The 25,580-nt window shown below is 43.8% G+C and overlaps 1 protein-coding gene across 6 annotated transcripts in view; it reads left to right on the top strand.

The window, feature by feature from the left end:
• The window catches only part of MYLK (myosin light chain kinase), a 281,600-nt gene extending 262,051 nt beyond the window's left edge, over positions 1 to 19,549 (top strand). For 4 of the 6 annotated variants that reach the window (XM_061408285.1, XM_061408131.1, XM_061408203.1 and 1 more), the window contains 5 exons: positions 4,522 to 4,674; positions 7,321 to 7,444; positions 13,248 to 13,377; positions 14,848 to 14,979; positions 17,509 to 19,549. In XM_061408285.1, coding sequence (XP_061264269.1) covers positions 4,522 to 4,674; positions 7,321 to 7,444; positions 13,248 to 13,377; positions 14,848 to 14,979; positions 17,509 to 17,759 — 790 coding nt within the window. In that variant the 3' untranslated portion in view covers positions 17,760 to 19,549. Of the gene's footprint in view, positions 1 to 4,521; positions 4,675 to 7,320; positions 7,445 to 12,983; positions 13,378 to 14,847; positions 14,980 to 17,508 lie in introns of those variants that run through there. The other 2 variants (XM_061408344.1, XM_061408434.1) reach the window with 2 other exon arrangements.
• Positions 19,550 to 25,580: the final 6,031 nt, after the last annotated feature.

The following is a 25,580-nucleotide window of genomic DNA, read 5'->3' as shown; positions in this document are numbered from 1 at the left end:
AAGACATTCAAAGCCTCCTTTCCTCTCCTGTCTCCTTTCCCCAGTTTCCTGAGGACTTGGTGTTCCTCTGCTGCCTGTGGAGACTCATCTCTGTGTCCTGTTCTCACCCCTACTCCAGAATTCCTTCTCCTCCTTCCCTCCCTCACACCTCCACTCTGCTTTCTCCTCCCTAGCATCTTCCTGCTGTGCTCAGCAGCAGACTTCCCATTCCCAGCTAATTTGTGAGCATGCAGCATGGTCCAAGGCTCAGCAAAGAATCCACCTGCCAATGCAGGAGACACAGGAGACACCAGTTTGATCCCTGGGTTGGGAAGATCTCCGGGAGAAGGAAATGGCAACCCACTCCTCTGTTCTTGCCTGGGAAAATCCCATGGACATAGGAGCCTGGTGGGCTACAGTCCATGGGGTCGAAAAGAGTTGGACACGACTGAGCAATTAAGCACACACACACACTATAGTCCAGAGAGCCAGGTCCATCCCATCTGGAGTGTGACTTCTGGGGACAACATCCTTGTGAATGGGGAGAAGCCCCACTGCCCAAGCATCGGGTACCTACTCAGACTCAGATTTGGATGCAGGGCTCTTCACAGGGATCCAGGAGCTCCACCCAGGGCTGCCTCTGCCCTCTTAGTCCCTGAGTCCAGACATGTTCTCTGACTCCAGCTCCTGTGACCTCCAGGCACCCCATAGCCACACCAGGTCCAGAAAACACCTGCAGGTTTTGCTCCCCAGGGACCTGGGCTGTGGTTAACATGACTAAACCCTGGGTTGCTGTTTCGTGGGCTACTGCACAAAACAATGCCCAGCTCTTCCTCTGGGTGCCCCCAGCTCTCTCAAATCTTCCCAGCGCACCAAGGAATGAGTATCCCAAGGCTAAAATGGGAGAAAAGACTAACCCCTTCCTAAGCACTCAATAGTTCTGCTGGCAGATATGTGGTCCCCTTTGCTGACTGTTCATACAATAGGGTCATCTGCTGTTTAAAAAAATTATAGATAAAGTGTAGTTAAGAGGCATTTTTGCCTGACGTTCTGTCCTGAGAGCAGAATGGGTCTCTGCATCAGATTCTCTGGTGAAGTTTGGCTGCAGTAAGAGATTAAGAATTAAAAAATCAGAACACCCTGAAGTCATATCCTTTGCTGACTCATTAGCACAAAGACTAATATTTAGCCATTAAAAATGAACATGAAGACTGTATACACTTTTGAAAGACAATGTCAAGTGAAGACGTAGAGGATCCAAGAACTTGCCCACATTGATTACAGTTTTGTGAAAACCAAACAAATTCATTGGTTATGTTGGGAAGGAAAAAACTTTCCTTTACCCTTTTAGATTCAGTTCTTGGGGGCTTGGAAATCAAACTGACAAAAGACAGATTAACAAAAAGAAAACAGATTTAATTATGTACATATAATAAATGTTCATAATGGTGTTTATAAAGAAATTGACTCAAGATGCATTTAAAATTTGGAGCTTATATACTACTTTAACAAAGAGTGATAAATTGTATAGAAATGACTGGACAAAGGAAAAAGGGTTTGGAGCTTCTGGAGGGGCTAAATTGTGACAAGGTGAGGAGGAAATGTATAGAGACTGTTTAGCAAGATCTGATATGCAGATGAGGGTCTTTCTCCTCCTCCTGATAAGAGAAGAAATGGACAAACAGACCAAATGGAAATTCATGTCACCTTAACAAAGAGACATTTGTGTCCTACTTTTAGGTAGAAAGAGGTGGGAAAAAGAGTTAATTGCCTTCAGCTCAATGCAATGTTTGTACCAAAGTCCACCTTTTGGGGTGGTGTACTCTGATCTCCTTCAGTTAAAAATTAAATAAGACTAGGAAAAGAGGTGAGCTTCTAATGATAAAGTTATTATGTTTGTTGGTTGGATTGAACAACCCAACCACATATGAAGTGAAGTGAAGTGAAGTCACTCAGTCATGTCCGACTCTTCGCGACCCCATGGACTGTAGCCTACCACACTCCTCCATCCATGGGATTTTCCAGGCAAGAGTACTGGAGTGGATTGCCATTTCCTTCTCCAACCACATATGATCCTATGCAAATTCTAGCACTTAAAAAAAAAAAAGTCCAAGAAAGAAGGTTTAAAAATTCTGCAAAATCCCACCACCAAGAAACAGGATTACTAAAATTCCAATGCTCTCTTCGTCATCATGCTCTGCATATTGTGCAAGTTTTATTTTAGAGACACATTCTCTTTATCAGGGGGAGTTCTGGGGAAGCTGGGGCAGTTGAGGAGGCAGCCAAGGCTCAGGGGGATCTCAGATGGAGGGGCTGCCAGGAAAGAGGACTGCCAGAGGCCAGAGACCAGGAGGCTGTCCCCGACTGTGAACATCACACAGAGATTAAGCCCTATTTTTGCAGGATTGCAGTTCCTAATTAGGAAAGGAGGTTTACAGAAGGGGGCCTTTCAGCATTCCACAGTGGGGTTGTTGGCTTTCCCGCAATCTCTTGGCACACTGCAGGACTTTCCCCTTTGTCTCAAATGGAAAATGCAGAAGGAAGGAAGACAGAAGGAAGCACGTAGCTGAGGGGCAAGAGTCAGGCTCTATCTTAATGGGACTAGTCAAAGTCACCCCAGGGTCAGAGAGCCAGGAATGCTGGGAACCCCTAGGAATTCTAGCCCAATGCCCTTGATGTGTAAGGAGGGACTCAGAGGCCCAGAGAAGAGAAATGAGTATTACATAACTGCTGAGACTCCCACCCTTGCCTCACTGTGAGGTGATCAAGAGTGATTGTCTCCATGCCATCTCAAAATGTAAATTACTGTCTTGCTTTAAGACATTTTAATGCCATCTATAAAACTTTCTTATTCAAAAGCACAAATATGTTGATTAGGGTGAGATCAGTCACTCTGAAAAGCCATTTTTTTAAATGAAGATTTTCACTGGAGGGTTCTTCTTCCCATGGCAAGATTTCCTTGCAGAAATGCAATGGGTTTTGTTTTACAAAACTTAATATTCAGGGACGGGTGTATTTCACAAGCTGAGGCCTCTTGAATGGCAAAACAGCTCCCGAAGGGTTTGCATTATTGTTTATGATGATGGATTTGGGGCAAGGGATGTTAGTGAAGCCTTAACTGTGAAGGTTGATGGCACAATACATCTCGAGGGACAGACAGGACTAGATACATAATTTGTGGGGTCCAGTGCAGCATTAAAAAGTAGGGTGGCTTGTGCAACATTATTAATAATTTCAAAATTATGGCAGCAGAGCATTAAACCAAGAGTGGGGCTCTTCTAAGGCCCGTGAGGCTAGCCCTGGATCAAGGTGGAAGGCTGGAGAGTTGGGGTGGAGATGAGGTGTCCAGAGGTGAGGCTCGTAAGCCAGAAGTCTGTTCCATTTGACTTTGAGATAGTTCACCTTCCAAATTTTATTTGGCTTGAGCTATTGGTAAATGAATCATTCCCGGGAGCACAGATTGATGAGGCAATGGGGGTGAAGTATGTACAGAGGAGCTGTGTAATAGCTATGGTCACAGACCAAGCTTTTTATTGCAGACCAGGCCTCCTGCCAGTGCTCTAGGCCGTGGCTGACTTCGTCTTTCCAGAAATGATTGTACAAAGTAGCAGTTAAGAAAGGGGCTCACTGACTGCAAGACCTTGGGCACGTTATTTAACTCCACTCGGTGTGGCAGTTTCCTTATCTGTTAAATGAAGTGATGAGTTACCTGGGTTAAAGAGTGGTGTCAAGACTGAATCTACTTTAGTTCTTTGCCCAGTGCATGGCACATAGTCAGTGTTTGATAGACATCTGCTGTCATGATGAGGACGCAGGAGAAAGAGAACAGGAAGAGGCGGCGTGGTGACCACTCCATAGTTCAGTAGCAGGTTGTCCATCTGATGGAGGAGGAAGCTGACACACAGAAATCGGGGTCCAAGGTCACCCGGCAAACGAACCGGCCTTGGTCCCTTGGAGGGAAGCTTTCTGGTTTGGCCTAAATGCCTCAGGAGCTTTGAACTCAAGTGTAGCTGGATCCCCAGACTCACACTGCAGGCTTGAGGTTCACTGTCCCTGGAGAAACCCTTGCTGAGCCCTTCGTGGGCTGGCCCTGATCTTGGTGCTGAGGGTGAAAGGTGAGAGGGCGGGACAGGGCAGGGTGACAAGTGCTGTGTCACGTGACTACAGGGTGTGGGGAGGGGCCCCGGGGAGGAGGGGACTCGTCCTCCAGAATGTTAGAGAAGGTTCTGTGGGGCCACATTCTAGCCTGGGCATCCAGGGAGAACAGACGATGGGGAGGAAAGCCCTGCTGTATTGTGTGGAAATGGTAAAGTGAAGAAAACTCCTTCCACCTCAGCTTCACAGGCAGGGGATGTCAACAGGTGGGGGGCATCCCAGAAGTACAGAGAGTGAGGCTGAGAGCATGCCCTCTTCTTTCCCGGGTGGGAGGAGAGGCGGGGGTGCTGGCGGTGCCCTCACTTCTGACCTCAGTGAGCGCTCCCCTGGGGGACCACCCTCTCTACCGGCCTCCCCCACTCACTGCTCTCCTCTCTTATCCCCCAGGGTCAGTGGACTGTCCCCCTTCATGGGTGACAATGACAACGAAACCTTAGCCAACGTTACCTCAGCCACCTGGGACTTTGACGACGAGGCCTTCGATGAGATCTCCGATGACGCCAAGGATTTTATCAGCAACTTGCTGAAGAAGGATATGAAGTAAAGAGTTGAGCTTTTAGTCTTTTGGGGCTCCCCATACCCTGGACTGGGGTCCAGAGGCAGTGACTTCCTTTCCCTGTGGTGGGGCTCTTTTGCACCCCAGGACAGGAGGATGGGCATGGTGTGCATGAGGGCCCAGAAAGGGGTCTTCCTGGGCCCCTGCTCCCTGGGGCCGGACACTGTCCTGTCTTTAGAAGCACAGACACCTCTCTTGAAAAGCAACCTTTGACTGAGTGTTGAGGGAAAGAGGCAGCTCGCGTATGAATAACAGCCCCTTTTAGTTTCCATGTACAGCTGTGGCCAAGAGCAATCCTGCTAAAACCTTCTAGGATTTCAGGGAAGAGATCCTATTTGTGGGGCCTGATCATACTCCCAGCTGTTCTGGCTTGATGCTTATTTAGTAGCTATAATATGTAGGAACTGCCTGCCCGAGTACAGCCAGGTGCCTTCCACCACTGGTCAATGAGACTGCTATCCCAGCTCCGTCTCTGTCCCACTAACAGTGCAGCCTGTGTGGTTCCCCAGCCCCACCTCGCAGGGCTGCACAGAGCTGCCAACGTGGTCAGTGGATGACTGTATAAAACATCTGCAGACATCAGGAGGCTGGAGTGTTCAGGCATGTAGACAGCCTAAGGCCCAAAGTGCTTGTCAGTATTTCAGTGAGAGAAGCTTGGAACAGTAGAGGAGGCTAGAGCAGAGGAGGGGTCTTGCATGTGGCTGGACAGGATTCAGTGGAGCAGGGAAGTGGCTCCCTCACAGCAGGAAGGTGAGTGGGGCTCTGTGTGTGCAGGGAGGACTGTCCTGCCCCAGGGAAGGGAGCAGTGGCAGTGTTAGGTGGGGACAACTGGCTACTGGACTCCTCATCTGTGAATAGGTGGCCAGATGACACAAGGCCTGGTTCAAACATGGGGTGTTGCTTTTGGCAATAGGAGCAGCTCTAGGCATTTCCCCAGAAGATGGTGAAACTCGCCCCCACAACTCCACACCCCCGCCCCTCCAAGGCTGTCCCTCAACTTGCCTACTCTGGAAGAAATCCTTTTTGGGATAGGAGAGTACAGTTGCTAAAGGAATGAGGTTAGGGGGTCTCTTAAGTGGTTCTGTCTGGTTTTCTGGTTATGCGGCCACCTCTTGGTCCTTTGTAGCCAGCTCTGGGCCAAACTCCTCACCAGAGGGGACAGTCCACGGTCTTTGACAGTGAGGTCCTCTTAGCGTCTTGCTGTCTCCGTCTTTATATCAGAAGTAGGCCCGACCCAGGGAAGATCCGGATGTTGTGGGGGGCCTGGATTTCCTTCTGGTGTGAGGGATCCCCACTTCCAAGGTGCCCCAGGGAGATGGAAGCCTCCCTTCTAATGACTCTGGTCCAAGGATGGCTTCTGTCAACCAGGCTTCGTTTACCTGCGGTTTGGTAAATGAGGTATTGTTTATATCACCTATCTTCTCATCTGACCTTGAATTTATTCAGTAATGTGCTGGCTCCTCTGTGCTTGTAAAATGGACTCACCCAAGAATTGATTTCATATAGATCAAGACACTAGATTCCCATAAACTCAAACTCAGCATGTCTTCAACCAGAAATCTCCATCTATCAGCACTTTAAAAAATGTTTTTTATTATAAATAAATATATATAAATTGTACAAATTTTGAATATATGAAAGTTAAAATAATCCCTATCCACTTATAAAGATCACTACATTTTTCTATATTTAGCAAATTTACTTTTACTCATTATTTTAGCACTTGGTGCTTTGGACTTTACTAGTCCTTCTATCGGAGAAGGCAATGGCACCCCACTCCAGTACTCTTGCCTGGAAAAACCCATGGACAGAGGAGCCTGGTAGGCTGCAGTCCATGAGGTCGCTAAGAGTCGGACACGACTGAGCGACTTCCCTTTCACTTTTCACTTTCATGCATTGGAGAAGGAAATGGCAACCCACTCCAGTGTTCTTGCCTGGAGAATCCCAGGGACGGAGGAGCCTGGTGGGCTGCCGTCTATGGGGTCACACAGAGTTGGACATGAGTTGCTGCTAAGTCGAAGCAACTGAAATATGTCTAGATTCCCAGAGCTTTCAGAAAATTAAATGAATTTCAGTGGTCTAAGGTTGTCATAATTCATAGGTTGAACATAAGACATACCTCTTTTGAGTTTTAATAGGCAAAAATCTGATGCTCCACCACACCATAAGACTTGAGAGTTCACTGATTCTCGAAGATTTGGACTTAAGGTTTCACTCTTCCCTCCATCAGACAAACAGGTAGAAGGATCCGGCATCCACAGCTCCCAGCCCTCATGTGACCAGCAGAATGACCCCACCCTGGAATATGGTGCCAGTCATTCCAAGACATGTCTGTCCTCCAGCACTTAGCCTCTCTAGACCCCAAGGGCAGGTCATGAGACTCCAGCTGCCCATCAATGTTTAGGCCTGCTTAACACTAATCTGTCCTGGGTCTAGTCATTGTAACCCAGACCAAGAGAGGAAAAAGGTTAGGATCACCATGATTCTCATCACAGTGGATGGATTGGGAGCAGACAGTCATGGGCTCTGCCCCATGTATCTAGGGACAGGTGACCTCCTGTTTCTGGTCTGACCAGCAGTCTCTGAGATCCCCTTCTGCTCAGAAATCCTCTGATCTCTGCCTCTATCAGAAACCGCCTGAACTGCACCCAGTGCCTTCAGCATCCATGGCTAATGAAAGACACCAAGAACATGGAGGCCAAGAAACTCTCCAAGGACCGGATGAAGAAGTACATGGCAAGAAGGAAATGGCAGGTAATGGCAGGGGTCACTTTGGACTGGTCTCTTGCCCCTCATAATTGCTTTATTCAAGCCACCCTCATTCCCAACTTGCCCTGACCTCACTCCATAAAAATGTTTACATTTATTTCTGAAATAGTCTGGGACCAAGACTGACATTTCATGTCTTTGTGGGTAGGGAGGAGCAATGTCATTTGCAGGACTATTTGGCAACCCTGGAGAATGTGATCTTGTTATAGGCAGTGTGATGGTTTTAACATTTCTTCACCATGAAGGAGGTGGGCGTGTGATCTACAATGAGAGACATGGGGGGTTGTGCGTTACTAGTGGCAGATCCTTAACCAAGTTACTTAACCTTGCTGTGCCTTCATTTACTCATCTATAACATGGGGATAATAGTGGTACCAAATCACAGCATCGTTGAGGATTATATGAGATGATCATCATCTAACCTCTAGTACATTACCTGGCACATAGTAAGTGTTCACAAATGAGATCAGTAGCTAATATGTACAGAGAGCTGGCTCTGTGTCAGGGAACATTTAAAGCACTTTCTATGCAAATTATCTTTTAATCCTGGGAGGCAGGTACTACTGTTATCCCCAATTCTCAAACAAGGCCGAGAAAACTTAGGAAAGTCACCCAGGATCACAGCTAGTAAGCATGGGAAAGCCAGCATTCAAACCCAGAGACTAGCTCCAGTTACACAGTCTTAATGACACACAATTTAATGACACAAATTGCTTCTGATTGTTAGCAGATGGAGAAAATTATCATCCAAATCCATAGAGAACTTATCATCCTCTATTTTATTTTTATTATCACTGCTGGTAGTGTAAAATTCCTGGGCTACTGGAGGGTGCATGGTTTCTATACTCAGTGAGTATATAGTAAAGCAAATAGACATAAAAGGACATAACACACAGCTAGAATTATAAACCATCAGTATAGTTTTCCATACCCATATATGTGAGTGTGGACAGAGGATGGAGCCAATCACACCAGACTTGGATGTGGTTGTCAGGAAAGGCTGCCAAGGGCAGGAGTTTGAAGTTGGCCGTGGAACATGAGTGAAACACAGAGAGGAGGGGAATACAGCACAGACGGAGGAAAAAGCTCAGAGCTATGAGCCAGACCTCACCCTGGTCATGCCGGCCTGACAGGAGAAGTCTTTTAGCTGGGCATTCAGGGGACCAGGGCTTTAGACCTTGCCTCTGTGGCAGAGAAAAAGAAATCACTATTCTAGGGGCAACTGGGACACTGGTGATTTGCCACACAGAATGCCCAAACCACAGGCCATTGAAAGGCTGAGAGAAGCAGGAGGGCCAGGGGCTTCGGGAGTGAGGGTCTGAGGGACGCCGCCCCCTGCGCATCTCAGCAGACCCCCTGCAGTGGGATTCAGTTCTTGGTTATCCCCTCCTGAAGTTGAGTGATGTCCTCACTTCACTCAAGTACCTGGTGAGTGGGAATGCAGTGCTGCTTACCTCACCTTCTGGTGCCAGTAGGGTCCAGTAAACTCAGAGGAGCACATGCTCTTAAAAAAAAAAAAATGGGGGGAGAAGCCACAAAATCAAGGGTTGGCTTTATGAATGATCCTGTGGCCAGTAGATCTCAAAGAAATAGCAGTATTTCTGAGGTGCATAGGGTGACTGGTGTAGGGGTGGGGCCGTTCTCAGAGCAGGAAATCTTACTGGGTTTTGCTTGGACGAGGCTGTGGGTTAAAGGGCAGCCTTATCATGTCAAGCTTCTGGGAGCATCCACACATCTGCTGGTGAACCAAAGCCAGAAAGAGCCTAAACCCAAGGGATAGGCGCAGAGAAAAGATATGGAGATTCCAAAGGAAATAAATGGAATTTTTCGGTCAGATGGGTCAGGAAACCATAATTTGTGGTGATATTTTAATCACTTATGTGTTTTCTTGCTGTTTATAGTGTGATTAGCCATAAGGTTTTTTGAAAATGAGAAAGAAAATGAAGAATTCCAAGAAGGAACATTAACTTCCTATTTTAATATAGGTAGCAGCATTTGTAAATAGCTTTTCCACAGAAACAGTGGTTAGGCTTCATAAAATTGCATAGAAAAGTAGTCTACCAAATCCCATTCAACACATAATGTCCCTGAAGCTGGTTCAGCTGCCTCTTACCATGTTGTGTTACATTTCTTCCTTAGGAAAATGTTTTCCACATTTTCAGCTCTGGATACCAAGACCTTGGCACCCCTGGAGTAGGGGTTCCCTCTTGGAGCAGCTGAGGCTCAGTGTGGTGAGGCAGAGTACAGTGGAGGGGGATGGAAAGGGGTGCACTGTGATGGAGGGAGAGGGGCACGTGGCCCAGACTCTACAACTGCATAAGAAATGGTTCCTAGTTATCATCTGGGTGTGGTTTTCATAAAAGGGGAAGGTAGTGACATGGGAACAAATCCTAACAAGCAAGGCAATAGATGGATGACTAATCATATTACTGATCTTAGAATGAAGTTATTCTGAAAGAGAGTAGGGTTGGTTTTATTTTTTTAATTTATATCAAAAGAATGTTGAAAAGACATGGTGAGTGGTGGCATTGAGGGTGGGCAAGTTGAGCAGGACCACAGGGCTTCTGCATTGCAAAATGGAAGCAAAGGACTATGAATTGGAGGCTTGTGGGCAGCTCTCTTTGTTCTCTGAGAACCACAAAGACTTCAGTACTATGGACCAAAGGGCCCTGGGGAAGAAGGCTTTTGACTCAATATTGCATGGAGTACTCTTGGCCCTTGTTGTTGTTTAGTCACTAAGTCCTGTCTAACTCTTTGCAACCCCATGGACTGTAGCCTGCCAGGCTTCTCTGTCCATGGGATTTTCCATGGAGTGGGTTGCCATTTTCTTCTCCAGGAGATCTTCCCGACCCAAGGATTGAACCTGCATCTCCTGCATTGCAAGAGGATTCTTTGCCACTGAGCCACCAGGGAATACGGCACTCCTGGCCATTACGTTTAGATAATATGCATTCTCAGGGGAAATTGTAGTCTTGGGGCTGTCGGTGTATAGTTAGGGCCCATGATGGCTACCTGACTGTAGGGTGATCACCTTGCCTGGATTTTCCAGGGCCTGTCTCAGCTTTATCCCTGAAAAACTCTCATTGCGGGTAATCCCTCAGTCCTGGGAAACCAGGCTGGTTAGTCATCCTTGCTGCCTTTCCCAGGGGAGGGAGTCTGTGCTGTGTTAGGAAAACCATTGACAGACTCTGCCCGCCTAGAACACAGAAACCCAGTGTAGGCAATTGCTCTCCAGTAAGAAAAAAGGCTTTCTCAAAACAAGGATGGGACTTCTCAAGAATTGAAACTTCCTTTGATGATGTTTTAAACATTTCCAAAAGTCTTGGTTAGCAAAGCAGCAACCTATTTTTAGCTCAAAGGCATAAAACTGGAAGGCTAGAACATACATTGTTCTTTTCCAGTTCTGATAATAACTTCCCTACCAACTTTTTTTCTCCATGAATCAGCTTCCAAAGATTGACTTCTGATGTGTAGGTTATTTTTAAGATTTTCTTTATCGAGTGCTTACATTTCTCCCTGTTTTAGAAATTATATGGTCTATCGCTCCATCTGATGGAAAATTTCCCCCAGTGTGTGGTCTATTTGTTTGTTATTTGCTGCCTCCTCTGAAATGTAATGGTTTGATTTGCCTTGTTCTCATAGCTTCCTGTGAGTCGTTTTGTTAATAGAAGAGGAAAGACTTCACTTTTCTACACCATACACATAAAGACAGTCCTGCCGCAGGTTCTTTGGGATTAGAGAGCCCATGGATTCAAGGGGAGCATTCCCTGCTACCATTTGTATGTCTGAATCATAGTCTTTCTGTAGAAGACTAGAGCTGTAGGGAGATTCGAATCTTCCCGTCCAACTATAAAGGCCCAGAGAGGGGAACTGACTTGTACAAGGTCACAGCATAATCAGTGGTTAGAGAACTAACCTGTCCTTTGTTAGGAATGAACCGTCTCAGTTTAGAGATTCCAGCCTAGGGCAAGCTAGTCTGTGTTGGATGAAGGCAATGGAGAGCTGAGAAGGGCTGGTTAGGAAGTAGTCTAGTCCAATGTGGACTCAGTAGGGAGGGCTGCTGTGGCTGACACCGCCTCTGAGTCATTCCTGAGGTCAGGTTAAGCTCCCCTTGGGAAGAGCTGGGTCTCCCCACACTCCAGCTAGCAGAACAAACAGATCAATGATGTCACCAGTAACCCAGTAACAGCTTCTCCCAGAAGAGTGTGCAAGTTGCCAGGTGGTCTGTCTGCCAGGGCATGCTCTGCAGGGCCACAGTCCTTCTGCATACAGTGGGTCATCATCCCTCACCTTCTTCTCTCTTCATCACCTCCCCCTGGGGCCTCCTGGGTTCCTTTTAGAGTAATCTAGCTTCACTGTGGGCCAGAGGGCCAGGGGCATAACCACACCGCACAGTGTTATGTGAGAGGGTGGATGACCAGAGGACAGGGCGAGATGGAATGCCTGTCGAGAGTGCGTGAAAGGAGTCTACAGCCAGGATGGGATGTGACATAACAGGAAAGTAACTGTGGTTACAGGAGTAGGTCTCTGCTTAAACCACACACACACACACATTTTCTGTATGATTCCCTAGTACTCTGAAATTCTTTACTTTTGAAATAATTTTTTAACTGAAGTATACTGGCCTGCCTGAAATGCTTTAGCGTGTGAAGTTAATTCAGGAGGAAATGGCTTTTCCAGCACAGTTTGAGGTTCAGTGGGTAAGTGCCAGCCGTTGCCTTTGCACAGGCTATTTCCTTCCTCTCTCAGTAGCCAGTCTGTGGTGACATCTGCTCCCTGGATGCACAGCATCTGGATTCTTCAGAAGATGCTTCAGGTGCAGGGCTGGAAAGCACTGGTTATGCTTTAGTTTCTTATCTTAGTCTTTCATTGCATTGACCTTAGGAAAGGGGTAGAATCTTAAAGGTGTGGTTGGGGACTTCTTGACCTAAATCCTGTACTGGGTAGAATTTTCACAATACAAAGAAAATGTTCAAGTCCTGGCATCTTTTTCAGTAGGGATTCTGTCCTCACCCAAGGCGCCCCAACTCAGAAAAGCCAAGAGCTGTGCTTTTCATTTCTTCAGATGCTGGTTTTTGATGCCTGGGTGTATGTACCTCAGGGAGGAACACCCCTCCAGAACTCCACTGAAGACTTGTGCTTGGGCCAGCAGAGTGTTTCCCCAAATCTCCTAAGTATCTGAATCATAAACAGAACTAGATGAGACCTAGATGAGACCTTGGAGATCATCTTGTCCAACCCCCTCCTTATAAAGAGAAGGAAACTGAAGCCCAGCGAAGTTAAGCCCGAAGAGGCTACTTGCCTATGATCAACAGAAGGCTTTTTGGGTTTTTTTTGTCTTTCCAACAGGACCTGTGGGATCTGTAGTAACTGTTCTCTTGCCCAATTAAAACCCTATCACTAGCATTGTTTTATGAGAAACAGCCCCACTGCGCCCCGTCCGCAATAAGTCTTTGGAGCTGTCTCAGCCCGCAGTTGCTTTATATAAACTATCCCTTTTATGGGAGTTGAAGCACAGTATGAAAAGGGTTTTTGTCTCATGTTGACCTTGTTTAGTCACATTAACGCACGCATCGGTTCCAGGCCCCATTCCATTCTCCGAACATCTTCTGACACGCTGATAGTGCTGAGCAGAGCAAGGTTGGGCTCACTCCTCTGGTGGAGCTCAGCACTCGGGAGGCCCTCGTCTCAGGGACAGCTGCTTCTCCCGGGCTGGGCTTTTCTCCCTGAGCTGCTCAGCTGGAACCAGGGACACGGCCTGAGCCCAACGCCAGTGTCTATTTTCCAGAAAACGGGCAATGCTGTGAGAGCCATCGGAAGACTGTCCTCTATGGCAATGATCTCAGGGCTCAGTGGCAGGAAATCCTCAACAGGGTCACCAACCAGCCCGCTCAATGCAGAAAAACTAGAATCTGAAGGTAAGGGACTCCAGAGAGATTTTCTTCAGCCAAATGGGGAGAAAGGAAGGGTTGGGGTTGGAGGGGGATTTAGAGTTGTTTTTCTTTTTTAAGGTGGGAGATTGATTTTATTTTTCATTAATACAACCTACAAGGAAAAATTCAACTCTACTTTTACTTTGCCCTGACAATAATTACTAAATCTAGTAATTGCTTTTTAACTGTTTCAGCTGAGGTTGAACTATTTTCAGAGGGAAAGTTATTCTTTGTCTAATAGAACTAGATGGTCTTTTCCCTATACTTTACACAAGAATTAGCAAAAACTGCATGAAAAGTTTCCTTCTTATTACAAAAGCAATGTTTGTATGACAGGCAGACATAAATAAGTCGCATATAGTGGTGTACTTTTTAAAAATATGCTTCAATTTTTTTAATGTGTCTTTGTGCTTGTCTTTTAACAAAAATTGACTCAGATAGTCCATATTTTTTGGTAGTTTTCGTGATGCTGAAACATGTTGTTTGAATTGGATAGACAGTGATTGGCAGGGCCCCTCCTAAAGTCCAATGGGGTTAGTTGCTTGCCCACTGTCTTAGAGATGCTACCCCATCTATCTCCTCAGTGAAGGCCTCGGCCTCTTCCTGCTTTGATACATGTAGGGTCGGCCTCTATCATCTTGAGCTGCCTCATTTAGCCGGAGATACCACCTCCCCGCTGCCTGATGCCTTTGGTATCCAGAGGCGAGAAGCTGAGTCTAGACCCTGTTGTACACAAGGGATAATTGATCAAACTGCTTACTGAGCTGCCCTGATGTACCCGGGGACCGACTGCTGCACATGGACCTGGGCCCTCCTTCTCTACCCCTGCCCCCACCCCAGACAACCCAGAAATAGCCTGAAGGGGAAGGAGAGGGTCAGGAACCCCTCCAAGTTACGGCTTTTCCCTGGACCCATCCCAAATCCTGGTCCAGAGTCACACACTGTGAAGGCAGTATCCTTGTGGAATAGACTGCTCCACAGCAGGCAATAGGCAAGTCGACAACGCCTCTAAGATCTGTCTCTTCCGTCCCAAGGAGCAGATGAAAAAGGCCTGTTGCTGCCACCACGGGAGGAGGGTAGGAGGAGGCCCGAGGGCTGGTGGCCTGGTACGCTCCCGTGCTTCTTAGATACCCTCAACTGGATCCTGAAACGGCATGAACTGCAGCCAAAAATCCTTTTTAAAGATTATTTCCTTTTCCAATGTGTCAGCATAAGGGAGGGGGAAGTCCAAACATTTCCCCAGTTTGGTCACAGTTCTCTCTTCTGCCAAAACCATTTGGCAGCAGGCTACCCTGCCCCCAGAAGAAAGGTGTGCTTATGATTCAGTCCTCTAGGCTGCATTATTTGCTAAATCATAACAACTTGGAAAAAAAAAAAAAGTCAGCTCTTTTAAACCAGGGAAGAGGAAAGAACAGGGAATAAAGAAATGGCCATATCCTCTTCCCTCCCTTCTAGAAGATGTCTCCCAAGCTTTCCTGGAGGCTGTCGCTGAGGAGAAGCCCCATGTAAAACCCTACTTTTCCAAGACCATTCGTGACTTAGAAGTGGTGGAGGGAAGTGCTGCTAGATTTGACTGCAAGATTGAAGGTAAGTCTCCAGCTGTCCTTCCCTGTACAGGGGGTGTGGCGGGCCGGTGGGCCCCTACTGTGCGCTCTCGGCAAGATGGCGGTTCTGGAACAGCCAGGCTGTGAGGGAAAACGGGTCAGAGGGAGTTGGCCCACTGCCCCCCTCCACCCACTGAAGAACAGTGCTGTTTAGTCACTCTGATATTTCACCCACTTACATCAGCCACTAGACCCAAGTTAAAAGTGGTTTATCATGGACCTATTTGGCTCTGGAACGTGCTTATTGAAATGAGCTTTGCAAGCTTCTAGGAGGCATGTGAATTGACCACAAAAGGCTCTCACAGGAAGGCTGGTGCAGAGCATAGTATGGGGAGAAGACATTTCTGCTGTTAATCAGCGGCCCTTGTGACCTGGGGCAGTGTTTTAGCTCTTCTGAAGCCCAGGGCCGCCTCTGTAAGACAGTGTCTAATGCTCTGAGTAGACTCTGTGAGATGACACAGATAGAAAGGGGAAACCTTTTCAATCTTTTAAATGCGTTATGGAGTCATAGGGGAAAGTTGTGGGACTGGTTAAGTGCAGAGAGAGCCTGCGGTATGACTTTAGAGAGACGAAGTTGGGATGCAGGCCTCTGGCCTGTCTGCCCTGTGCTTCTCTGCCAGCCAGAAATAACGTGGTCACAGTGAGTCGTTGGAGCTCAAAGAGCCCTAAGGGGTCTTAGCATAGCACCTGAGGAGTCAGCAGTCTTGGTGACACACAGCATTTAAGTTTCCACAGACTGCAACATTCTAGAAAGAGAAGAGGTATGATAAGACAGGCCTCTCTGCTTCGAGTCTGTGACTGTCATGTGACAGAGTTGCAGGGCTCTCTGCCACTTTCAGTCAGACTGACTGCCCCAAGGCAGCAGAGCACCGGACAGCAGAAAGAACAAACTGTGCCTTCCACATTGTAAGAGTCTCCAGCAATCTGGCTGGATGATGCCTTTTGGGTAAAATAGCCCAAAGGTAGGAATGAAGAAACAATTTTTCTCCTGCATCACTGTATTATCAAGTTGGCTTATAAATGCCTGGCCTACCATCATCTTTCATGGTTTTCATCCAGTTGTTTCCGAGTGGATGTGCTGCCTTTGCTAGTGCGGAAGTGCTCAGATGGGGGCTCTGCTGAGAGCTTTGGGGCCACGGCTTGTAGCTCTCGCCATCACCACTGTCTTTGGGTCTTAAGTTCTTTTTCCTTAATTTGTTTTAGAAAATATTATATAATTATTATCTTTTTGCTTACTTTTCTCTTTGGAATTATTTTCTTGGTATTTGCATTGCTTTGACTGAAGTGCCGAGGGGAAATTAAAGCATATGGATGCTGTTCAATAAAAACAAAATTCTACTCAAAAAAAATGTTAGAATTCTTAAGTTGTTCTGTGTAATTTTTATTCTAGTTGGGGATACAATTTTGTCCTGTAAAACAACTTCTCCAAAAATTTAAAAACAAGTCAGTTAGAAGGCAGAAAACATTTTTATTGCTGAACTTTGCAGCAGTTTGACTAATACATAAAATGAGACTAATCAGTGTGGTCAGTGTCTGTTTATCTACAGGCATATTATCTGTCTTTGGATCAGAGTAAGACAAATACTGCTTTCTTTTTCTTAGCAGTATTATCAGTTCCTCCAATTTATGTTTTACAGGTCATTATCACCTTCAAATTATAATTTATATACCATAAAATCCACCCATTTTAAGTATACAATTCAATTATTTTTATAAATTTACACAATTGTGCAGTCTTCATCAGAATCCAATTTTAAAACATTTCCAACACCCTCAAAAGATCTCTTGCACCCATTTTTACTGACTCTCATTTTTTTTAATTTAAATTTATTTAAGTTCAACTTTTTTTTTTTTTTTTATGGCTACACTCGGGCTTTGTTGCTTTTTTTGCAGGGCTTTCTCCAGTTGCTGCAAGAGGGGCCTACTCTTTGTCACAGCATTCAGGCTTCTCATTTTGCTGGCTTCTTTTCTTGGGGAGCTCGGGCTCCAAGTACTTGGGCCTCAGTAGTTGCAGCATGCAAGCTCAGTAATTGTGGGGCGTAGGCTTAGTTGCTGCATGGCATGTGAAATCTACCCGAACCAGGGGTTGAACGTGTGTCCCCTGCACTGGCAGCCAATTCTTACACACTGTGCCTCCAGGGAAGTCCTTAAGTTCAACTTGTATACAGGAAAAAAAAAAAATTTCCTTTTAATCCAAGAAGATAGTTAGTTCTAGGGATGTGATTAGAGTTGTGGCAGTGTTCCAGAGAATAATCTATTTCTGTATTAAGGTGGGAGGTGGCACAAGCCCTACATGGATGAGAAGTGGGATACATGCACAATACCTGATGTGAAGTTTCAGACATTAGTATTTACAATATATGCCCATATTCAAGTGTAAATATCAAAATAGATGCTAAAAGCTAACATATCCACCCCGCATCCCCTTAATCATTAGAGGTCGCTCAAGAGTTTGTGTGGGAAAACCTTAAATAATAATTTCTGCAACTTGTGTTCCCTCCCTGTGATGCAGGATACCCGGACCCTGAAGTCGTCTGGTTCAAAGATGACCAATCAATCCGGGAGTCCCGCCACTTCCAGATAGACTACGACGAGGATGGGAACTGCTCTTTAATCATTAGTGATGTTTGCGGGGATGATGATGCCAAGTACACCTGCAAGGCTGTCAACAGTCTTGGAGAAGCCACCTGCACAGCAGAGCTCATCGTGGAAACCATGGAGGAAGGAGAAGGAGAAGGGGGAGAAGAGGAGGAGGAAGAGTGAAACAAAGCCAGCGAGAAGCAGTTTCTAAGTCATATTACAAAGACTATTTCTCTAAAGCTCAAAAAAAAAAAAAAAAAAACCCGCAAGATAGTAAAGCACCCGCTGTGATAGATTACTTAGTTAGGTTATTTGGGGGTTGATTCTTCAGCAGCAGTGGTTGACACCCAGCAGCGTTACTGATGGGCATTACTTTAAATTAGCTGGCACCTTAAGATACTAGTACAGCTAGATTTCATTTGGGGAAATCACCAGTAACTTTCTGACTAACTGATTTTAGAGAAAAAGTAATCAAAAGGGAGCTTTATCTGGGCAAAGTCATAAATTCCCCAACTGAAAGCACTCATGAAAAATAAGGCCCTCTGGTCACAGCCAGCCCAAGGGTCCCTGGATATGGGGACTCCCCAGCTCCTCCTCCAGGGAACTGGGTCTTCTCCAGGCCTGTGGCACTTCATTCTGCAGGCAGTTGAGCCATTTTAATTTATGAGGCACATTATTTCCAAAGTATACCATAGACATTTGAACTTTTCATTTCCAATCCCTGTTCTACCTGCCAGTTTTTCTGGATCTGGACTTGCCATGAGTTTAAGCATTAGGGACACTTCCTAGATTCTGAAGACATATATCCTGCTCTCATGGATGACTGGCTTCCTTAGAAAAATAAAATCTCCTTTCTTCCAAAATCAGTAGAAAATCTAAACTTATCCCCTCTGAAGATGTCTAGCAGCTTCAGACATTTATATAAGAACCTATGGGAAAAAAATCCTTGATAATGTGCTTTTTCCCCCTGAAACCAGGATTCATATTTGTGCTGTTTAGAATATCAGCTCTGCATGTGTGGTAAAGAGTTTTGTGTTTGAATGTATGAAAAAGCAGTTTGCTGAGAAGTTAGTCTTAATTATTTATTGGCCACTATGAAACAGATTTCAACTGAAGAGCTATAGAACTCCATGTACTTTGGAATCTCAGCCAGGATAGTCTGAGTTTAATATACCTTCATTTTTAAACATGTTCCAAACAGCTCTGTCTACCTTCTGGGTTCCACAAGGTTCTTCTTGGGTGTGCATCGGTCATGCCTTGCCCCCAACCTTGAAATATATTCTTAACCTGATACATGCACTCAGACTTGCATCTTTAGGAATTTCTAACTTTCTTTCACTACATTGGCACTTAAATTTTTCTTCATAAAACTTTTTGCAGGTCATAAACAAAGGCCATAAACTGATATGCCTAATACATTTCCTCTGTGTGTGTGTAACATTCCAAATATTTTTTTCTTTTCATCCACTATTTGTAAAGTGCAGCAGTTTAATATTTCAAGGGACTTTTAAAGAGTTCTGTAAGAACCAATTTTAAATTACTTCAGTGCAATCCTACACAGTATCAGCATTAGAATTTTGATGTTACTTAGTCTTATGTTATCTTCCATTCTATTTTTATCTGCTTCTTGCTGCTAGTTTCAAATCGCCAGTATTTTGCTTTTTAAGCAGTTACAATATTTTTCATAATAGCCACAGTATTGCCACAGTTTATTATAATAAAGCATTTTAAAGTTGATTTAGAGCATTCAAAGCTTTTCTTCATCACGTTTCATTGTATTTAGACTATAACCTTCGTGTGCGTATGTGGTATATGTGTGCGCATGTGTGGTGTGTCTTTTTGTTTACAGGTTTTTTGATGCCTTCTTGAAGTTGTGTTAATGTTCTCCCAGTTTATTATGCCATCGGATGGTAAATGAGAACACTACAACTGTAGTTAGCTCACAGTTTTTAAATAAAGGATACCACAGTGCATGCCGCTTGTTCAGTCTCTGCAGCCTTCTTTTCCTTTCCACACCACCAGTTGCGGATGACCGAAATAGATCTCAGAAACTAGTAACAAACGCTCTGCTGTATACATGCTTTATGTGGTTCTCTTTTACTAAGGAACAGAATGACTTAGGCAGTTCTAGTTTGTACTAGGTAGCCTCATTTGCACATTTACTTCAAAATTTCTCTCGAGCATCATTTTGGTTCAATTACATTCTAATACCTATAGTACCCTCATAGTGCTAAAATCTATCTGACATTTTTAGTATGCCACAAAATCATCATCATAACTAATATTTCTTACCAGCACTTGGTCTGCATTTGTAACTGTGGTGCAGTTTGTTATTGGCAGCCAAGTACTATCTTTGCATGTCTTGATATTGAAGCATTTGTTCTCAGGAAACCATCATTCCTGTAAGTCTGTTATCAGAGAACAGATGGTGGAGTCCCCCCATGTCTTGAGTATTCAAACAATATTGTAGATATTCTAGAAAGAATCAAGACATATTATTAAATGCTGGACTAGATGATTCTATGATTCCACAGTATAGTCTGGAAGGAATCCATTGTCCGATAATGTTAAATTGTTTCATGTTTTTTAAGACAACCACAATTTACAAGTGTTCCTACTCAGGAAATTTTATTTTTAAAGAAAAAGACCTTTTATTCCTTGCTAGTGAAAAATGTACCTTATGTTCTGAAAAATAACAAATAATTTATTTTTATCCTGTTCTCACCCTAAACATATTAAAAAAAAAAAACATTGATTATTCCTTACATTGCAGAGCTTCATATTAAATGAATTTCTATGTCAGCCCTAACTTTACTTATAGAAAGTCTCTTTTTATCAAAATGTTTGAGTTTTACTTCCCACATTTTACCTGCTTTTAATACATCTGTGCTAATGAGTATTAAGGAAGTGAAGAATAATTGAATTTTAAAGAAACTAAAATCTCCACATTTCAAGAAAACACAGATAACACTACATCCTTTACCCCTTGGGAACTCCTCTGTTTTTTGCGAAGGAGGCTAACATCTGTGACAGTCATTACTGAGGCTATTTGCCCCCAACACATGATCAGGACCACGTTCCCACCTCCCTGGCCAGGTAGGGCTGTGTGTCTAATCCTGGTCAGTGGTGATCCCCTCCGGTCCAGAGAATTTAAGTACTGGTGCAAGACTCTCCATAATGATTGTCAGATGGTGGCTACTTTATCCACCTGGGTCCCAAGCCAACCCCAAATCATAACACAAGCAAGAAATAAATCTTCGTTCTTATAAATCGCCAAGATATTAGTGTTCTTTGGGGCTGGAACATAGCCTAGACTATCCTTTTATAAGGTCATTACCATATTCTAGATCTGTTCTGACCAATATCATAGCCATGACTCACCAGTGGCTATTTAAACTTAAATTAATCTAAATAAAATTTAAAATTCTGTTCCTCAGTTGCACTAGCCACATTTTAAGTGCTCAATAATTACGTGAGACTAGTGGCTGGCTACCTTATTGGACAGCACAGATTAGAACTTTCTATAAAGTTCCACCAGGCAGTACTGTTCTACATGGACTATGAAGAATAGAGAAACTCCAAATTTTACTTTAACTATGCATATTGCTTTTCAAATTATTGTGAGATTAAAACTTAAAAGTTGGTATGAAATCAATCTGGAGAGTATGGTCTATAATTTCATGAATTGTATAAAATAACAGTTTCAACATTTACATTATTGTGTTTGATTATTTATATTCACATATTTTTTCACTTTTTAAGACATTTAAGAAGCACCAGTTCTGTGCTTCTCACCACAAAATCTAAATAGATGTGCAATTTATGAGCAATTACTGAATTACTTGTGATATGAAGCAACCAGTTAGGCCAAAAATCTCTGGTGTTTTTGGAACTTGGAGCTACTTGGGATAGGGGAGCCTCCAATGAGGATCACTGAGACAGCAGAGAAACAGAGAGACAGCATCTCTGGGGCAAGATTTCCTTGACAGTGAACCAAAAGGAACCAGAAGGGGCCATCCTGACAGCTAGAATCCTTTCAACCTCAATGGCTTTGATCATAACTCCCTTCCCAGAGTTGGATCAAATTGGAACAGTATTGGAACCGGAAATACTCAGGAGACCTACAGCATGTGGAGACAACAGTCAATTTCTAACTGCTGGTTGTATGAAATTTTAGCTCATAGGCCTTCTGGTGTTCCAAATTCTTGTACACTGCAGGGAGGGCTTCATGCCAGAGACCACAGCCCCAGTAGTGACCACACAGAACTACATGATAAATCTTCACATTATTTGATTCTCTGGGGCTAGATTTCTTCCAGCTGGAGATAACTAAGGAAGAAGAAGGTTACAAATTAACCTGAGTCAATTTCTTATTATTAGCTTCTTTGGGGCAGACATCAGTAGCTTCCAACGGTTAAGAGACAGGTTAAGCTATGGGACTTCACCATAATCTTGCTCCAGATGGTATGTTACAGTGAATGATAGACTCTGGTCAAATTCAACAAACATTGATTAGCAAGCCAGTATACAACCTATTCTGTAAGCTCCACGACATCCCAGCTCTATCTCTCCGCAAGGCACCTTACCTGTTCACTGAAGGCAAATGCTGCAGCGTACTAGGGTATGATCTAACTAACCAAGTTAATCAGCCAAGTGGAGTCAGTTACAGATGTGCTTCTCACTGGAGCCCTGTAGCTTGTGCCTAAGTTCCCTCATCTATAAAATTAAAGTGATAATAGTTCCTCTCTCACAGATTGTTATAGAAATTAAAAGAGCTGATGCACAGTACCTGATACTTATGGAAAGCTCTATTCTTCTAGCACTTGGAGACACTGAGATGTGTCAGAAATATCCTCTACCCTCAAGGAACTGATAAAACTTCTGTAGAAGCAAAACAAATATGTGGAAAAGTTATATACTAATGAAAGATGGAACAAATTATTTCAATTCCACCCCTCCAAAAAGAGGATCTTTGAAACTGAAAGTGCCCATCCAATTGTACAAAACACAGTTGTTTTGAGTTTACGAAATGTTACAACTGCCCTGTTTTCAGGAAAATTTAACTTCCAGTCTCTCAGTACTCTCTTCACAGTCAAAGGAGAAAAGTTTATCTGACCTTTGGAGATGGTCAGATTTCCTATTTCCTGAGGAAATTTCTCACGATTGGCTTGACTTTAAACTCACATTTAACATTTAATCCCCAAATGTTTGCTAATTATAAATTCGTATTTACAAAAGCTAATTTACATTGACTTATTTCTGACTATATTAACCACAGAGCAAATAGGGCCCTGCTAGGCAGTTCCAAGAAGAGGCTGTGTAGATGAAAGCTTGACATGCTTCTGTTTTCTGGAGAACTAAGAGATAAAAGGTTTGGAAAACAGGAAGTTACCATAGTAGAGAGAAGACCAAACATGAACTCCTGAAGACAAGCAGTAACTCTGCTCTCTTCAGAACCCCATTAAACTGAGAATAAAGGAATTATGTTTTAAACTTATAAACCCCTCAAAGACAAATACAGGACAAGAAAGAAAAAAAATCAGAATTTTAGAAGATGGAAAGCAAACAGACAAATGGGTAACTCAGAGCACAGAAGTTAAAACCTGCCTTCCTGCAGGGAAGAAAGCCAATAGGAAGACAAGTCAGTTTTCCTCTGAAGAAGCCCCAAAGGTTAGAAACTGAGGAACTATGTGCCTATGAAGGGGAACCTCAAAAGCAATGTCAGGTAACAAGTCACTGATGTCAACCAAGGTCACTGAGGTCAAATCAGATAAAAATTCCACCCAGGAGATCAGCGCAGAAGTAGGATGGGACACTTAGGAGTTAAGACAGACAAGGGTCCAGAGTCCAGGAAGTCAGTCTGAATATGTCAGTAGTACCCATGGTCATAATACAGAAAATAGCCTGACTCTAGAAAGGCATTTGCTTGCTCAAGGAATTTTTGAAGACAGATAAACTCATTTAAAGTTAAACTTGTTGTCCAAGAAACCAAATCATTTAGACTTTTAATAATGTACTCTGTTAATGAATGTTGTACTCCTGCCTGGAAAATCCCATGGATGGAGGAGCCTGGTAGGCTGAAGTCCATGGGGTCGCTAAGAGTCGGACACGACTGAGCGATTTCACTTTCACTTTTCATTTTCATGCATTGCAGAAGGAAATGGCAACCCACTCCAGTGTTCTTGCCTGGAGAATCCCAGGGACGGGGAGCCTGGTGGGCTGCCGTCTATGGGGTCACACAGAGTCGGACACGACTGAAGTGACTTAGCAAATGTGGAAGCATAGTTAACTAACTTCCATTTAATCCAACTTGCCTGACTTAACCACAACTTTCATTCCTTCTGTAAAATAAATTAACTGATGCCCACATCCTTCTGTTCTACTAACTTATGCCCACTAACTGAGTAGTACTATTTACCAAGAGTCAGTTGGATTTGTTCTTAAACTTCTTTATGCCAGTTGTACAACTGTAATTATGTAATTTAATTATTATATAAGTCAATAAAAATGGAGTGCTAAAGGGAAGAGAAGCTGTTTCTATGGAAACTAAATTGAGACTAGTGGTCATTCTTGGCAGGTTGGACACTTGCATTTATCTCCTGCCTCTCAAAATCTCACTAAAATGAAGGTAAAGGCACAAAAGGCATTAAACCCACAGGGCAAAGAATAAGAGAGGTGATACATTAGACTTGAGTTGTTGACAGAATTTTTGGATAGACTAATTGGTAATTAATTTTGTTTCAACTTGTTCCACTCTGCAAGCATCTGTAGGGGTTATTGTTGTTGTTCACTCGCTAAGTCATGTCTGACTCTTTGCGATCCCATGAACTGTAGCCCATCAGGCTCCTCTGTCCATGGGATTTCCCAGTCAAGAATACTGGAGTGGGTTGCATTTCCTTCTCCATGGGATCTTCCTGACCCAGAGATCAAACCAGCATCTCCTGCATTGACAGGCAGATTCTTTACCACTGAGCCACCAGGAAAGCCCATCTGTAGGGGAGAAAACCTCTAAAAGCAAGTTGAGTCTTAAATATAGCTAGATAGTACACTTTAGTTTGAAAATCCCAGGAAGCCCCAAAATGTAACCCACAAACTGTTGTCTCCTATTCCTTTTGAGTTTCCCACCAAAGATTCAACTGACACAAAAATATAAAAGAATTTACTGATTTTGTAAGGAAGGTAAATAAGGGAGTTCACATTGGTCAGCATTTCATTTGAAAAATCCTCCCAGGTCTGTCTCTTCTCCTAGGTTTCTCTCTTCTTTACTCCCCTCATGATGTTTTTATCTTTCACTCTCTTCCTTCCCCACTCTGTAGACCAATTTAAGTATGCCCAAGATAGGGAGAGAAAAAAACCAACATGTCACTGATAACTATCCTCATTAGAAGACAGGAAGACATAGGGCTCCCCCAGTGGCTCAGATGGTAAAGAAGACAGAAAGGGATTCATTTTTGAAATTTTTTTTAAAAAATCACTCAAAAAACCACTCATTGGGGAAAAAAAGCAAAAGACATACAAATGGAAAGACCATTTAGAAAAACCCTAATGCCTGACCAAAGATAAACACTAATAATATATTGGTATATTCCCTTGCAGATTTTTTCTTTAAAGACAGATACATCTAACCATCATAAAAATGAGATCTTAGTACACAGTATGTATAGTCCACTTTTCTACTTAATATCTTCTAAACAGTTTCCACATCAAATGTATCTCTGCATTATTATTTCCCAAGCTTTTTAAATGTTTTTCAAACTTGGAGAAAGGGTGAGAGAATAGTTCAATAAATATCCTTAAACCCCTCAGTAGAATATTGCTCTGAACATCTCACTTTTCTGCACAATTCAGGTCTTCTGAGCAAAAGCATTTACAATCAACTCAAGAATACTTGTATAAGGAGCTGAAGGAGATCAGAATGTGGCACCCCTGAATATGCCACATTGACATAAGGACTATTTTGAGCTGAAGGCAAGTGAAAAACAGCAGATGCAGAAAAGGCTCTCC

Source organism: Bos javanicus, chromosome 1 (genome assembly GCF_032452875.1).
Source record: "Bos javanicus breed banteng chromosome 1, ARS-OSU_banteng_1.0, whole genome shotgun sequence".
NCBI classification, from domain to species: Eukaryota; Metazoa; Chordata; class Mammalia; order Artiodactyla; family Bovidae; genus Bos; species Bos javanicus.
Note: the sequence above shows the minus strand (reverse complement) of the source record. Positions and strands in the feature narration are given on the sequence as shown.